Source organism: Hydra vulgaris, chromosome 14 (assembly GCF_038396675.1).
Source record: "Hydra vulgaris chromosome 14, alternate assembly HydraT2T_AEP".
NCBI lineage: Eukaryota > Metazoa > Cnidaria > Hydrozoa > Anthoathecata > Hydridae > Hydra > Hydra vulgaris.
Window position 1 is genome coordinate 24,098,899 of NC_088933.1, and position 18,003 is coordinate 24,116,901.

Genomic DNA, 18,003 nt, shown 5'->3' on the forward strand with positions numbered 1-18,003 from the left:
AGATGATTCTCTTTCTTCTGGTGTTTTTATTTTTTAAATATTCCTATCGGTTCCGGTTTTATTCAAATTTTTCGATCAGTGATCAAAAAAATAGTATGATCGTTTTGACCCGCTTTTACTCTATGTCTTTCTTTGTGTTAAAAATTTTCACTTGCTATTAAAATGTACACTTTTTGCACACTTGTGATGTTGACAAGAAGTTTCATTTCTAGAAAAATAATATAAAAAAGTGCAACAAAAGCCTTATAAGCTAAACAAAAGATATTTCTGGGAAATAAAATTTGCTTGTTGAACAATATATAGTAATAATCTTGCTAAGATTCAAAATTTATCAGGTGCATTGGTTAAATATGCAATAAAATATAACTATTGCTATAATATAGCAATTGCTATAATATAGCAATTATTTTATTTTATATATATATTTTATATAATATAGCAAACTATTGCTATAATATAGCAATTATTTTATTTTATTTCAAACTATATATTTTTATTAGATATAACTATTTTATTAAATACTTTTACATATTATACATTTGTAAATAAAAATTCAGACATTGAAAGAGTTATACTTTTATTAGACATATATACACACTACTGTTCATAATTATTCTAATGACATAAACTTTTGAAAAAAATCCTATTTTTTATTTAACTATTTTTTAAGATTATTTTTGCACTATTACATAATTTAAAAGTACTTTGATTCAAATGCTTTGATAAAAATCATAAGAATTTAAAAAAATGCTATAGTAGGCAAAATTACATAAAAAATAGACCATCAATAACTGTAAACATGGACCATTATGTCGAAGTTTTAAATCTCTGGTTTCAAGATAAAATTGTTTGTCTGGAAAAAAAAAACGTTGAATGTATGATAAAATAGTGTGTATTATCGCCTGTAAAACATGGTGGATATAGTGTTAAAGTTTGGGGCTGTTTTGGTTGGAATGCCGCACGTGACTTTGTGAAAATAGAGGGAGTAAAAACAAAACTTGTTTACTTGTACACTTAAAAAATCATGCCACACCTTCAGCAAGATCAGTTAATGGAAATTAATTTTTCAGAAGAAAATAACTTGCAGCTTAAATATAAAACATACTTTTCATAAAATTGTTTACGCTATTTGACTGAGTTTGGGAACCATCAAATATTGAATAAAATGACTTAACCTCCCCAATCAAAGGATCTTTCTCCTATCGTATTTTTAACTAAAAGTAATGTCAAAAGCCTAATGATGCATAGGATGTGGAAAAAACTTATTAGTTAGTGACATAAAATTGACTTCGACAAACTGGATAAATTGTTATGTAGAATGCCAAGAATATCTATGGTGATTATTGTCGCTAAAGGTGATTAAAAAGCAAGTAAATTATAAACTAATCTAATGGGACTTTATATTAATTTTTTTGCAAACATAATAAATAGGAAGATAACATATAATTCAGGTAGACTTAGCTTTTAGTTTCTCTCCCAATAGTATGGAAAACTTTGATATCTTAAAGTATGACCATTCGAATAATTATGGACAGTAGTATATTTATATATATATATATATATATATATATATATATATATATATATATATATATATATATATATATATATGTATATATATATATATATATATATATATATATATATAGATATATATATATATATATATACATTCATATATATATATATACATATATATATATACATATATATATATGTATGTATGTATATATATATATATATATATATAATATATATATATATATATATATATATATATAAAAGCTTATTTCAATAATTCATATTCGTAATAAAAGTCTGTCAAATGAAAAAATCATTGTATTGAAACTAAACAGTAATTAAATTTTAAAAAATGAAGCTAAAAGTAAAGTTTTTTAAAGAAATCTTTTAATTGCTAGTTGTCTCTGAACAAATGTACTTTTTTGAAACAAACATAAATACAGCCTAAATAAATACTCAAATGCTTGCTAGCTTAGATTAAACTTTTTTTTTTTAAATTTTTTAAATTTTATTCATTTCGTATCAAAACAATTGAAAAGTTTTTCTCCTGTCGTTGAATATTTTGATAAAAAAAAATAGGTCAAAAAGTTAGACTTTTTTTTTATCTGAATTTATTATTTGCAAATAATGAGAATATTTTATGTATTTGTAATTCAAACTTTTGTACTACGAATACATAACAAACCTAACAAAGGTATGCACTTTTTGAAACGCTATTGTTTCATTAAAACACTGCTTAAAAATATCTTTAAAGTTGTTTAAATATTACCAAACAAAAAAGATTTTAGCTTAGCGTAAATAACATAGCCTTTTGCAAAGTCACTTTTAGTGTAAATGAAATGCACAAAGCCTAACCCTTTATCACAAGTAATAATTGTAAGATTTTATTGTACAACAAATGTTGCAGAAAGTTATTGGTTTCTACTTCCAGCATAGTTTTGCTTTTTTTAAATTTATTTAAATACCCTACTCACTTGCAAAAAATATTTACTGGTAAAAAGTTATGCATTTTCATATCATTGCACTTTCATTTTATTGGTTGCCCTAAGAAATAGTTAAGTAAAATAAATTAAACTCAACATAATTAAGGTAAGAATAACTTTATAATAATAACTGTCATATTTGTCTAATTTTATGTTTTATTTGTTTAATTGGATTTTATGTCGTAATTGTATATATTTCATTTTATGTTGTAATTGTATATATTGCATTTTGTGTTGCTCTTGTATATATTGCATTTTATCTTGCATTTGTACATATTGCATTTTATGTTTTATTTGTATATACAAAATTTGTACGTATATCTATATTATTATACTTGCTCAGTACTCTGGTGCTCAGTAGCTGCAATTATGACAGATAATGATTGACCAGTTTTATTTGAATGTTGCCTGATTACTCCAAATAATCTTGTGTGAAAACTGTAAGTGATCTGCACATTTTGCAAAGTACGACTCACAAAACTCTACTTTCTGATCATAATAGAATGTGATGGTTTTATTGTGCACGCTTCAAAATGCAATGATACTTGATTTTAAAATGCCTGCCTTATGTGCTTCTTGCCAAATAGATTTTATTAAAGTTTTGCTATCAGTTTTCAGTAGTTTTTCTCTTGCGATGCTTGTGAATGTCTGTTGTCACCCAGAGCGCTGTTTGTGAACATCTTGAACAGCCCTGTTCCTTTCATAATTACCCCTGATGCAACTAATGGTGAGTATTGTATACAGATCTATCTAAAACTCCCTTCTAAACCATCTTTGCAATTCCACAACATTCCACAAGGCACACTTTTATTGAACTTTTGTTTTAGATTTTTTTAAAATGATTTGAAAGTACATACAGGTTTTTGTTGGAGTCGTTTACTAAGATAATTGACATTTTCTGATACAACAGCCAATAAAAATGTTTGTCACTTACTACTAGTACTATTTAATATTTGATTTTTTATTGTATTTTGATTTTATATTATATATAGTTTGACATTGATACTACTATAATTATATTGATATATATTGGTACAATTATATATTTACTAGGTGAATGATATATAGATCTTAAGGGGTAAATTGATTCTCTCTGATGACCTGCTTTTCACCCCTTCTTCATCTATTAAGTTGTCATAGATATAATTATAATACATTGTTTCCAGTTTAGGATTTGAATGCTGGATCTTCTTAACTCATTGCATCAGTTTTGCTTGCCTCTCTTTTTATGACTAGGCAACTCATTCTAATATCTCCTAATGAAGGTATAGCGCTAAAACTCACTTTAATGGTTCTGAGGTCCGCTGGTAGTAAGGTTTCCCAAACTCTGTGGTAGCTCTTAGAGAAGCTGATTTAATCAACAGTCAGTACTCAGTTTCTCCACATTCACCCTTAGGTGCTTCTGATCAAGGTTTGATCTCTCTCCAGTCAACTTTAAGGTAGTTGTAAGAGGTACAATGATAGTCCCCTATCATTCTACCTCTTACAACTACCTTAAAGCTGACTGGGACTCATTCCGTGAATATCTTCGTGATGGCTCTTGAGGTAGAAATCTTTCGTCTTCCTGCTGACAAATTTGCTTCTTATGTAATTTCTTGGATTCAGGCTGGCATAAAATCTTTCATTCCCTCTTGATAACTCCAAGTCAAGCCACATTCTTCTCTATAGTTTTCTTCTCATTGTGTTCCTGCAATTTCCAATCATAAACATTACTTTCATATCTATCTGCAAAACAACTTTTTTTAAACATCTTTGCTTCCAACAAGGCTGCTAGCAACCACTAATTAGAGTTTGAAGTTACTGGAAGACATAATCTTTGGAATATTTTCTTGAGTAGCTACCTCAGCAATTCGACCACTTTCAACTTTTCTTTTTAGAGATCCATTCTCCAATTTTACGATTTTATCATAAGCAGTTGATCTGGGTAAACCCCATTCCATAAACTGCTAAGCAACAAACGCTTTACCTTTTTCTTGATATTTTTGGAAAAAAATTTCCATAATTTTTTTGAGGTCCTTTACTTTGACCATTTCATTTTCAATATTTAAATAATATTTTTAACTTGATTAAATTAAATTTTTAAAACCCTCTTTCAAATAAGTATAAAATTTTTTTGCGAAAAACTTTTAGGGTGTTATGTAAGAAGCACATTTGTCAACTGGAAAACAATAGATTTCAACCTAAGGGCCATCACGAAGAAAATCACGGAAAGAGTCCCAGTCAGCTTTAAGATAGCTGTAAGAGGTGTGATGATAGGGGGATTCAGATGATGAAGAAGAATGAGATAATAGTTTTACAGAGATCAAACTGTGATCAGAAGCACCTAAGGATGAATGTGGTGAAATTGAGCACTGACTAGGATCAGAAACAAGACATAAGTTGAGTAGAGAAGGTAAATGATTCGGGTTGTGTGGAAAGTGAGTTGGAAAGTTAACTATTTGAGTTATGCATTGAGAAAGGCAAAAGTTGTGGGCTTTAATACTTGCAGAGTCATTGACACTAGAACTAAGCCATTCAGTGTGATGAGCATTTAAGTCACCAACAACAACAATATTGGCTGATGGATAAAGAGAGAGAGCTTGGTCAATATGATCAGAAAAAACATTAAAAAAAAACATTAAAAAAAGTCTTGAAATGAAGAAGAGTGATATAGAACAAAGAGAAAGGCGATAGAGTGAAGTTCTCCAGAAACCAGATGTCTATTTGCTACTGCTGGGAACCATTGTAAAAAGGTTTTTTCTTAATGCCAAAGTCCGCTATTCTCAGGTCATAAAATCTCGTATTTCATCTAAAAAATTAGGCTCCATCTAAAAATTAAACACAAAGCTGAATTGTTTGCTAAGAGCTTTTAATCAATCTTATCTCTTGACTCCACTAATCACATTCTACCTGATAGAGCCAACAAAAAGTTGACCCATTGTTTGACAGTTGTATTATTCCAGCTTCTGTATCTTAAGTGATTTCCTGCTTGGACTCTTCTACAGCTTGTGGTCTGGACAAAATACCTGTTATAGTCTTGCAGAAGTGTTCTTCGGAGCGGTCATATATACTTTCAAAACTATTTAACAAGTGCTTATCAGAGTCTTATTTTCCAGCCTGCTGGAAAGTGGCATCTGTTATCCCTATTTTCAAAGATTCTGGAGAGCGATCTGACTCATCTAACTACTGTACCATTAGTCTTCTTCCTATCATAAGCAAAGTTTACGAGTCTTTAATTAACAAACACTTTTTCTCTCATCTTGATTCTAATAACTTGCTTTCTGATCATCAATGTTGATTTTAATCTTCTATTCTACTGCTGATTTACTAATGGTAATAACTGATAGGTTTTATTGTGCATTAGATAGGTGTGGAGAGGTTAAGGCTATTGCTCTCAATATTTCTAAAGTCTTTGATAAAGTTTGGCATACTGGTTTTCTCCATAAGTTCTCTTCTTACAGCGTATCAGGTAACATCTTTAGGAATATTGAATCCTTTCTTACCAATTGTGGTACAAAAGTTGTCCTTAATTGAAAGCACTCTTTTTCATTTTCTATAACTTGCCTCAAGGTTCAATCTTTTGGCGCTATTTTTTTTTTTAATTTACATGAATGATCAACCAGAAAATCTCACACTTATGGTGGCATTGTTCGCTGACATCACTACCATTTATTCTTGTCTTGACAAGAAGCCAAAACTCTTTGATTGTTTGGAGGGGGCATTTGAGTTTAAAGAGGATCTCACTTTTGCTACATTATGGGGTCTCAGTGGCTGGTGAACTTTAACTCATATAAAACTCAATTTTTTTAGCTAATCGTTATTGCAACAATATAGATCTTCCAATATTTATGAATGGTAATTTACTCAATGAGTCATTTACCTTTTATATTAGGATTAACTCTTACTTCCAATCTTTCTTGGAAACCATATATCAAATCCATTGCAAAACTACCATCTGCCAAGGTTGCATCAATTCATTGTGCTTGCCATTTCCTTACTCCAGATTCTATTCTTTATCTCTATAAATCTCAAATCTGTCCTTGTATGGAATACTGTTGCCATATCTGGGGTGGATCTTCGAATGATGTCTTTTCTCTTTTAGACAAGGTGCAAAAACCCTTTGTAAACATAGTTAGACCTGCACTTGAAATCAACTTTCAACCATTGTCACATCGTTGTAATGTTCCTTCTCTTTCTCTTTTTTATAAATACTATAATGGGCGCTGCTCTAAAGAGCTAGCGTCTCTTGCGCCATCTACTAAAACTCATTTTTATGTTACTTACCATTTAATTAATTCTCATCCTTTTGCTGTGACTGTTCCTAAGTGTTTCAAAAATACTTATTTGTCTAGTTTTTTTCCTTGAACACCATTTCTATGGAATTTGTTTCCTTCATCTTGTTATCCTGCTTCATATAATTTGCAATCCTTTAAGTCGTCAGTAATTTATTACCTTGCTTAATAAACTTCATCTTTTTTTCATCCAGTAACCTCCAACTCTAATAGTGGTTGCCTTGTTGGAAGTAAAGATGTAAAAAAAAAAAAAAAAAATTATTTTATTCTTGTATTTAGTCATATTTATTTGTATTAAAATTTGAAAATAAAACTTCTTAAAATTTGATTTAAACCTTAGCTTTGCTTCAAATAAAACTAATAAGATTTAAACAGGTTTATTTAGTAAATGATTTAAATGAGTTAATGATTGTAGTGCTGTGTTGTTTGGCATTTTATTCTTTTATAAAATTTTTCTATATTTAATTTTATTTCATACAAATATATTAATATATAGATAAGTATAAAAAAATTAATACATCAATTTTACTTTAAACAAAAATTTCTTATTCTCAAAGACAAAAAGTATTTATAAAATTATACAAAAAGTAAATATTTATCAAACCATAAAAGCTGTGATTATTAATTCAAACATTTACTTTCAAAACGCCAGAAAACCTTTCTTATTGATGGTAAAGAACTTTATCTATTTTACAAAGTGAAACAATTATTTTCTTAAAAACGAAGAATTTCCAAACTTTGACAAAATTCTGACTTTTTAAAATGCATTTTGCTCATTGGAATTTTTGCAACAGATTCGTTTTTAGTTACTTAAGTTTTATTACTAAACTGTAAGCAAACTGTAAACTCTAAACTCAAGCTAATTATTTTTATTTAGCTTACTACTTGAGACTATAAGAAAATCATAATAGATATTAAAAGATCATAATAGATATTGAAAATATTTTAACATATCAAAATATATAGAAACTAGATTACTAGTAATTAAGTTTCTATGTATTTCTTAAAAAAATACAAAAAGCTTTTTTTGTTTACCTTAGTAGTTATTTTAACAATTAATTTTTTTTTGCAAATAAAGACTTTCATTACCGTATGAAATATATATCAAGATTATTTCTTTTTTTAATTTTTTTTTTTATTTTTAAAAAGAATTATTGTTTATATTTGATAATTTTTAATCTTATAATACAGTAGAATCTCTCTAATTCAAATTTGATGGGGAAAAATAAAAGTTCGAATTCAACAGATTTTCAAATTATAGAAAGTTGATTTTTCTTAAACGCATTTGATGGTGACTTTGCATTTAATCGAATTATGGAGGTTTTCGAATTAAGGAGATTCGAATTAGAGAGATTGTACTGTATATATAAACAGTTTATAAACAACAAATTAAAAAATAAAGTAAAATAACTCAATGTAAAAACTAACCAAAGTTGTTATTTGATGAGTCAACAGTTGTTGGAAAGTCACCAGTAGAAATGTTATATCGAAGACGCAGTACACAATTCTCATGGATGTCATTTGGTATTGTCCAGTTGTATGTGTTTGCAAACCCTCCAAATCCATTACCATTATGATTATCCCGCGATATAGGTGATAAAATGCAATCAGGAAAGTTTAAATTCTTGCTTGGTATTTCTGTCCATTTAGCTTTTATTTTAGAACCTCTAGGCCATTCTATGGTCTAAGCAAAAATAATAAAGTAATTAGTATAAATATATAATGAGTAAAAAAGAAAAAAATATATTTAAAATAGTAATGGTTATAATTAAAAAAAATATTAAGAAATCAAAAAATAACAATTAATAAATATAATTTAGATTTAGGAGGAGTTAGGGCACATTGATACATTTTTGCTTTAGAATGAAAAAAAAAAAAAATCAAAACATCGATTTGATAGTAATGATAAAGCTTCAAGAATAAATTCTTTATTTATTTAATTTATATAAATTTATTTCTTATTTGAAATGAATTACCTCTAAGATTAATTAGAAAATATTTTTTTTAAATTTCTCCTATTGCACGATAGGTTTCTTGTATATAATGAAATAACACTGGATTTAAAAAATCTTTGAGTAATAAATATTTTTAGGGGTCCCATCTGTCTCTTAAATAATTAACAGGTCCCAAATATTATCCAAAAAAAATTCCTGTATTCCACAGTAGTAATGCTATTTTCATTATTAGCATTGATATCATATCTGAGCTTGATGTTGTTACCAATTGTGTATTGGAGAAGAAAAGCCATGAGAAAAAGATTATCTTGAAAAACATGTTGAAGAAATGTTAAATTATAATTAAAAAAATTAAAAAATTACATATTAGGCAAAATAAAAATGATAATAATGCAAAAGAAAATGAAAAACTTACACTGAAGTAAAACCATATCTTCTCTCAATTTAACAGTTTACAAAAAATATTGTAATTAATAAAGCTATATATTATTAAACAAAAGAGAAAACATAAACTGCAAAATTTTGAAAGAATTAAAAGCAAAAATGAGAGAGAAAAAAAATGAGCAAAAAAGTGTTGAAGAAAGGAAATGTTGTGGTTAAAATCCCACAAGAATTACTATAACTGTTATACAGGCTCATTAAAAAATTTACTAAATTGCAGTTAAATACTAATAAAGATATATTAAGAACATTACTACTTCCACAATGCAGCTAATATTTAAAAAAATCTGAATCTTACATTTGGAAAATGCAGTTCTGCAGACAGAATTAGAGAATGCGCAGTACAAGAAAGATGGGCATGACAAGGTAAAAATTATTATAGGCTGGCAGGGCATGGACAACATTGTTTTATCAAAATAAAGAACTCACAGGAAAAGATTTGAAGAACAAAAAAAAAAAAATTAAAGCTGACTACAAAATGATGACAAATAGTTGTTTTGTAAAAATAACAATTTGTTGTAAAATAAACTATTATTCGTATTAGTTTTAATTCTATAATAATGCAGCTAGAAGTAAACATACATTAAAAATGTATATATATATATATATATATATATATATATATATATATATATATATATATATAAATATGTATATATATATATGTATATATATATATATATATACATATATATATATATATATATATATATATATATATATATATATATATATATATATATATATATATATATATATATATATATATATATATATATATATATATATATATATTGACATTATTTATGAATAACTATTATAACAAATTAAACCAAAAATAAACTAATACTAATAAATACTATATTTAAAAATTAATAAATTTATTCATTAGCAAAACTAATGTATTATTTAATATAAAAGATTTAAACTTTGTTTTTATTAACTTGAATTTATAATGTTTACCTCGCAGCTTTCCTTTGTTATTTCCAAAAAACTACTTGTTTTACTTTGTATAAGAGCATCCATGTAACCAGCTGGTGGAACGCATGCGTACCTGGGTTTCACATTTTCACTTTCTTGTTGATACCAGCTGCATCGACTCACATTATTTGTCATTACCACAATATCCTATAGTACCATAGAATACAATTAATTATCTTTCTTGTATTTAATGATGTGCAATTACATCAATTCTAACTGTTTACTTTTTTATATATTTTTTTAAAATTGTTTATTTATTGTTATTAATACTTAACACAAATGCTTACAGTAAAACTTAGTAATTATTAAATGTTTAAACTTGTGGGATAACAACAAGAAACACATAAAATCTTCAAAGAAATTTATTGAAAATTGTTTCACCGTCAAACAATAAAAAAACTCATTTTAATGAGTTGCAGGGTTTTACAAAAAAATTAAAATCAACTAATCAAAACATTTTCAACCTTCAGTAAAACTTGAGCATAAAAAATACTAATCAAAGTTGGTCACTTACTCCAAAAATGGAAGCTGTTTTTTGCTGCTTTATACATTAAAAAATTTTTTTTTCTAATGTACAAAAAAAGTAGTCAAATCTTTTTTTAGCAAAAAAATGTCTTATCATAAAATATCAAATAGACTATATTTATAGCATTTAATAATTTTTCTAATTGTAAATTAAAATGTAAACTGTGTGCTACAAAGAGCTCAGTAACAGATAAGTAAAAAAAATATTAAAATAAGTTGTTAACTAAAGTCTAACTCAAATGTTAGGAAAATGAATAACAAAAATATTACAAAAGTTAAAAATACAAACATCTACTCGTGTAGAACTCAATATGAAAGATAAAATACAAACATCTACTCATGTAGAACTAAATATGGAAGATAAAACACAAAAATCTACCCATGTAGAACTCAATATGAAAGATAAAATAATATATATAATAAAAAGAATAAAAAAAGTCACGTGAAGAATAAAGTGAGGAAAAAAATATTTAGCTGAAGATGTCACTAAGTATATTCAGATCTATTCTACATGCATGCATACAGATAAAAAAAAAGTAACAAAAATAAAAAAATCCTTCCAGGGAGTAATATAAAATATAAAAATCTAACCTTCCAGGGGGTAGGCCTCCAATAAGGATAATAATCTCTCTCTTCAGGGCATTCGTAACCACTACGTGCGCCTTGAGAATTTTGGCGAGTAAACTGTGCTGTGTCTCCACCTAAAACCTAAAAATAATTTTTTGAGACTACACATAACAATTTGTAAACAGTCCCTGTATATTTAATAATATAGAAAAGTATAATATGACAAAATATGTTCCTAAATACTTAAACAATAATAAAGATAATAAAAATATTTGTCTTGGAAATAAAAAATTTAAAGTTGAGTTTATTGAGAAATAAAATCAAAAATTCAATGGAAACTTTGTTATTGTTCCTTGTTGCAACTAACAGAGTTAGTTGCAACAAGGAAAAGTTGCAACAGTGCCAAGAATTCACTTATTATTTCCTTTTAAATTTATAATCTATTTATTATTTCCTTTTAAATTTGGAATTTATTATTTCCTTTTAAATTTAGAATTTATTATTTCCTTTTAAATTTAGAATTTATTCATTACTTCCTTTTAAATTTAGAATTTATTTATTATTTTCTTTTAAATTCAGAATTTATTTATTATTTCCTTTTAAATTTAGAATTTATTTATTATTTCCTTTTAAATTCAGAATTTATTTATTATTTCCTTCTAAATTTATATTATGTAACTATAATGATAACATGTCAGCCTATAAAAAATTTCAATAACAAAATATCAATTTTAAAAGTTAATTTTTTTTTAATATAAAGTTGCATCACTATATAACTGCTGGTTTGATTAATCATACTTTTTTAGTTATTTCCAAAAATGGAGATTATTATTTCACCAGACAAATTTGATTACAAAAAATTCTCAAATTATAAAATTTCAAAACTTTTTAAAAAACTTTGAAAGGTCAGCAATTTGCTTAAAAATAAAATATAAAAAATAAAAATATTAACTTCAGCTATCTTTTTTTTTTCTTCAAAAAAGTGAATGAAAAAAACTGTTTTACCTAAAAAAAAAAAAAATCTCTTGAGTTTTAATACTTAATCAAATATTCTATAAACAGGAGATTTAGTTTTTATTTTACTCTATATTATTTGTAAACTACATATTATCAATTTGGTATGCCACATAAAATTACTCAGTTACCCAGTTTTTAAGTATTTGTGGTTGCTTTACTCATTTTTTAGGCATTATGAAATGTGATGTAATTTTTGAAAATTTGTTGGAACCAAAATAATTCCTAAAAATTTTCTTGCTTTTGTTTCTTCATATTTTATATTTTAAAAAAGTGTTAAAAATGTCGTTTTCATGAACTTTTAGTTTTTTTTTGTCTTATCTCACCACTTGATTTGCATTGTATTCAACCTATGTTTGTTTGCTCAGTTACTAAAGGGTCAGACCTGCCCAGAGAATTTTAAAACAATTTTTTTAAATTCTACAGTTTCGTCTTTAATAACTTGATATTTTTACCCTGAACAATCTTAGCTGTTATTTGCCTCCATGCTTTCCATACTCCATAATTTAAGTTGTGTGTTATTGGTTAACTCAATTAGCTCACAAGTATGCCCTTATTATGAACAGTCAGTGTCAACAGTTGATGATAACTATTGGATTATGAATAGCCAATGCTAACCAAAAACATTTTTTGTACAAGAAGAATACTAATCTCCAAACTTGTATACTGCTTTATGTTAATTTTCTGAGATAAAATAAATAATAGTAGACAGCAGAGACCTTCCCTCTAAGTAGACAACTTACCTCTCAGCTAATATTCTGTTGTTTTGAAATGTAAATACTTTTCTACTTTTCCCACTGGACAGAGAGTTTCTAGCTACATTGATCATTTTCTAGTTAAAGCAACACCTTCTAGAACTAAGTCTAAAAATATCTGTTCCATTTTTTCAATGACTGTACTTATACCTTCATATTGCTCTTTAAATAAGTCACAAAGATCACTGTAGGCATGTGATGCTGTCCAAACTATTTGCAACAATACAACTTAGATATTTAAATATTTTCTATTGAAAATAATAATGAGACCTTCTTATTTTATTGTTATAATATCTAAATTGTACAATGTGCATTCTTTAACTATTTTATAGTTAAAGAATGCACAGAGTCTTCTGTAAAAAATTTGAGTTTGTGGATATAAGTTCCTTTATCAAGTTAATTCCATCAGCATCAAAGTTAAAAAGTTTTAAAGTCAAAACATTGCCATGATATTGGTATTTACATTATGAAACTAATTATACACTTTATATCATCCATCGCCATCTAAAGCAAACTTTGATTTTAAGAACTAAATTTGTTAGGTCAAATGTGATATGAAAAGCTTAAATCTGGGACACTGTGAATTTGGTAGAATTTGGTTTAACTTATCTGGAGTAATAGAAAATTTAGTCTTTGAATATGTATTGCAACTAGCCCTGGTCCCCCTTACAACTAGCCCTGGTCCCCCTTACAACTAGCCCTGGTCCCCCTTACAACTAGCCCTGTTCCCCCTTACAACAAGTTAAATTCGGTTAAGACTAGTTATTCATAGTATTTCAACTTAATTCATTAATAATAATAATTACCAATTATAATTATTTTAATATTTATAATTTATACTATTTATTGCATTAATAGTTATTCCATGATAACTATTATTCCATGATAAATATTATTAACTACTTAATACTTTTTATATTTAATCTTTTTAAATTTCATATAACTTTTTCATTAATACCATTTATAAACACTCAATTAACATTAACTAATTAAACATTTACAAATTTTAATTTACCATTAATATTTTATATTATTACTTATATATTATATAAAGGAATAATCTGCTAACTTAACCATTAATTGTAATGAATGATTATTATAATTATTCCGTTAACATTATTAGTGCTAAAACAATTAATCACAATAATGATAATGAAATTAAATGGCTAAATAAAAGATTTAAAAATTGAATGGGTAAATAGTAAAACTTGGATGTTGACAAACCAGAGTTTATATTTATCATAGAAATTTTAATTTTAAATGTATTATTGTTTTAAAGACTTCCATTACAGTTTTTAAACATTTTTCATTTTATTATTAAACATCGATTTTTTTTAAACATTTTCTATTTTTTTTCCTTAAAGACTAATATATACCAATCAAAAGAGCATTAGTATACCTTGAAGCAATGACAAGAAAAGAAACTCCTCAAAAAGTATTCTAATTTAAAATAAAAAATATTTACTACCTAAATTATATGCTGAGTATTTTAATATCAAGAATTTTTAAAATGAAAACATAAATATTTGTGAACAAAACCCTCAATAATTAAATATTGTAATAAAACTTAAGAATAATTTTTACATTGAATAAATGCTAACAATAGTCATATATAGGGCAGGGTTCAAAAATTGTGTTTTTCAAAAGGAATGACCTTTGTAAACTAAATTGGAAAACCAAAAAAAAAATGTTAAAAAAAAAAGGGGGGGGGGGAGGGTTAGAAGGGGGCAAAATACCAAACAAACTACCTATAAATATCTATTTTATTTTGAAAAAAGAAATTTTTAGTAGAATTCTAAATTTTTAGTTTAGGCATTAAAAACTTGTGTCACAAAAGGAACGATAGGTTCCTTCCATGACACAAGTTTCAATGGCTTATATATATATATAAAAAAGTTATTATTCCACATTCAATATCTTTACCTGAAACTAAATAGGTCTTTATAGGTTGCATGTTAGGTATTATTGTTCTCCTTCTAAACGTTTTTATATTTTTTTGAATTTTTAATTTAGTTTATAAAGGTCATTCCTTTTAAAAAAAAACATTTCAATCCTGCCCTATACAACACTTCATCAAGTAAAATGTGTAAAGCAGCCATATTACCATAAAAGCAGCCATCTATGTTGAAAAAAAAAGTCCCATAAAGTCACATTGAGTCGCATTGGTCATTTACATTTACTATATAAAGACATCAACCCAAATTATAATAGATCCTAACTTAAACACCATCTCTGTTGTAAGTCGCAGCCCCAGCCCCTTTTCTCAGATCTTACTTTTTAGTTTTTTTAAATTTACTATTTTTATAACTGGAGGTTCCTAAAGCAAGCAGCTTCAGTATAATAAGTGCAACTTGAGTTTTGTGATCAACATTTACAAAGCTTTGTGAGATTTTAAATATTTATATAGAATTATTCAGCAAAAAAATATAAATAGGTAAAAAGATACAATTTTCAAAAACACACCTGAGTAGCAGTAAACAACCCTTTGTTCCTCTTTGTTTTTATACATTTCATGTAGTAGTCGTAATCTTCATTCATGCCGAAGCTGCTCAAAAACAAGATTAGTTGTATCACATATTATAAAAATAAATAACGTTTACTAATAAATTATATAAACATATAAACATTACTAATAAATTATATAAACATATAAACATTACTAATAAATTATATAAACATTTTTAATTAAAATAATTGAAATTGAAAAATAATTGAAAAGCAATATAAAATAGTTCATTTCAAAAATCATTTTTAAACGTTAGAAAATTGTAACAGATTGAAATACAGGTTGAAATTATAATTTACTATCATTACTAAATATCGTTTGTTCATACATATATATACATAAAAAAACAAGAAGAAAAAAAGAAAATAACAATGGCTGTTAAAGTATTGGACATTTCGGTACAATAGAGTCAAGTATTACTAGAAACCAGCATAAAAAATTCATTCCTAATCCATATCTAGCTAGCCCAACCATACTTCAAATTACCTATTACAACAACTTGTATTTAATACAAGGAAGCAATTATTTTTTTTTGGTAATTGAAAAAAATATGCTATACAAAATGCTAAAAAAGTATGCAAAAAATATGCAAAAAAATCAAAAAGTTAAATAACTTGACTAATATAAATGACTTTCACAGTTGAAATAATAAAACAAAATAAAAATAATAAAATTTTCAAGCAATTTTTTTTGAATGTTTATTTTACATAAAAAAAGTAAACTTTTAGTTAATACAAAAAAAAAAAAAAAAAGGTTTTATTATAAAAAAATGAAAGAAAGAAAAATATATATATATATATATTTTATTACTTTTATTGAAAATTTGTTGAAAAACTTAGATGTTGTTTTTTAAAAAAAGCCTACTAATAGAAATGCAGAAATCTTTAATATTGCAAAAGGAACTAAATATAAGATATAGTATAAATTTTTATAGAAATAATCATCAAAAAAGGCAGGCAAAAATCAACAATTTTAGGCAATCCGAACTAAAAATATTGTTTGACAATTGGAAACTGAAAATTCTTTTATAAATAAATTCCAACCACATGCTGAGAAAAATATTGAAAATTAAGAAAGAAAAAAAAAATTGAAAAATAAGAGAGAAAGAAAACAAATAAAATCAGATAATAATGAATAGTAAAATACAATGCAAATGATTGGATTGAAATCAAAATTGTTGGAGGAAAACTGCTACTCTATTCTGATTATACAACATTTTTATTTCCAACAAGCCTACAAGAACCCACTATAAGAGTTGGGAAGTTACTGGAGGAGAAAAGATGAGGTTTATAGAGCAAGATAACGATTGACAGACAACTTAAAAATTGCAAATTATAAGAATCAGGAAAAGAAGATGAAGGAAGCGAATTCCAAAGAACTGATGTTCGAGGAAAAAAACTAGACAAATAAGAATTTTTAAAGTACTTAGGAACAGTCACAATAAAAAGATAAGACTTAATTAAATGACGAGTAACACGAGAATAAATTTTAGTAGATAGCACAAGAGAGCAGTGCCCATTATAATATTTATAGAAAAGAGAAAGAAAAGCAACATTACGACGATGTGATAATGTTTGGAGGTTGGCTGCAAGAGTAGATCCAACTAATTTTACAATACCTTTTTGCACCTTATCTAAAAGAGAATGAGCATCATTGGAAAAATCGCCCAAGATATGGCAACAGTGTTCCATACAAAGACAGATTTGAGATTTATAGAGATAAAGAATAGAATCTGGAGTAAGAAGGAGGCAAGCATGTTAAAGATATGAAAACTTAGCAGATGCTAATTTTGCAATGGATTTGATATATGGTTTCCAAGAAAGATCGGAAGAAAGTGTTAATCCTAGAAGGTGAAGAGTAGATGACTCATCAAGAACATTACCAATCATAAATATAGGAAGATTTAGACTATTGTGATAACAATTAGCTGAAAAAAATTGAGTTTTGTCTGAGTTAAAGTTCACCAGCCACAGAGAGCTCCATGATGAAGCAGAAGCAAGATCCTTTTCAAGCTCAAATGCCCCCTCCAAGCAATCAGAGAGTGTTGGCTTCTTATAAAGACAAGAATAGATCATCATATCATATGCAAACAATGCCACCTAGATTTGAGAATTTCTGGAAGATCGTTAATGTAAATTAGAAAGGATATAGGACTGAGGATAGGACTTTGAGCAACCCTTGAAGTTACAGGATATGAAGACGAGTGCTGTCTATTGAAGACAACTTTTATACTATGATTGGTAAGAAACAATTCAATAATCTTAAAGATGTTACCTAATATACCATAAGAAGAAAGCTTATGAAGAGGACCAACATGCCAAACTTTATCAAAGGTTTTAGAAATGTCAAGAGCAACAGCCTTAACCTCTCCACATCTATCTAATGCACAATAAAACCCATAAGTTATTACCCTTAACAAATCAGCAGTAGAATGAGAAGAATAAAATCCATATTGATGATCAGAAAGTCATTAGAATCAAGATG

The 18,003-nt window shown here is 26.5% G+C and overlaps 1 protein-coding gene across 1 annotated transcript in view; it reads right to left on the bottom strand.

Annotated features, from left to right (window-relative positions):
* LOC100212564 (protein DD3-3) overlaps positions 1-18,003 on the bottom strand; it is a 78,975-nt gene that overhangs the window by 18,651 nt on the left and 42,321 nt on the right. Inside the window, exons 5-8 of the mRNA XM_065818248.1 lie at positions 15,477-15,558; positions 11,269-11,385; positions 10,135-10,299; positions 8,204-8,459 (exon numbers count right to left, since the gene is read on the bottom strand). Coding sequence (XP_065674320.1) covers positions 8,204-8,459; positions 10,135-10,299; positions 11,269-11,385; positions 15,477-15,558 — 620 coding nt within the window. The remainder of the gene's footprint in view (positions 1-8,203; positions 8,460-10,134; positions 10,300-11,268; positions 11,386-15,476; positions 15,559-18,003) is intronic.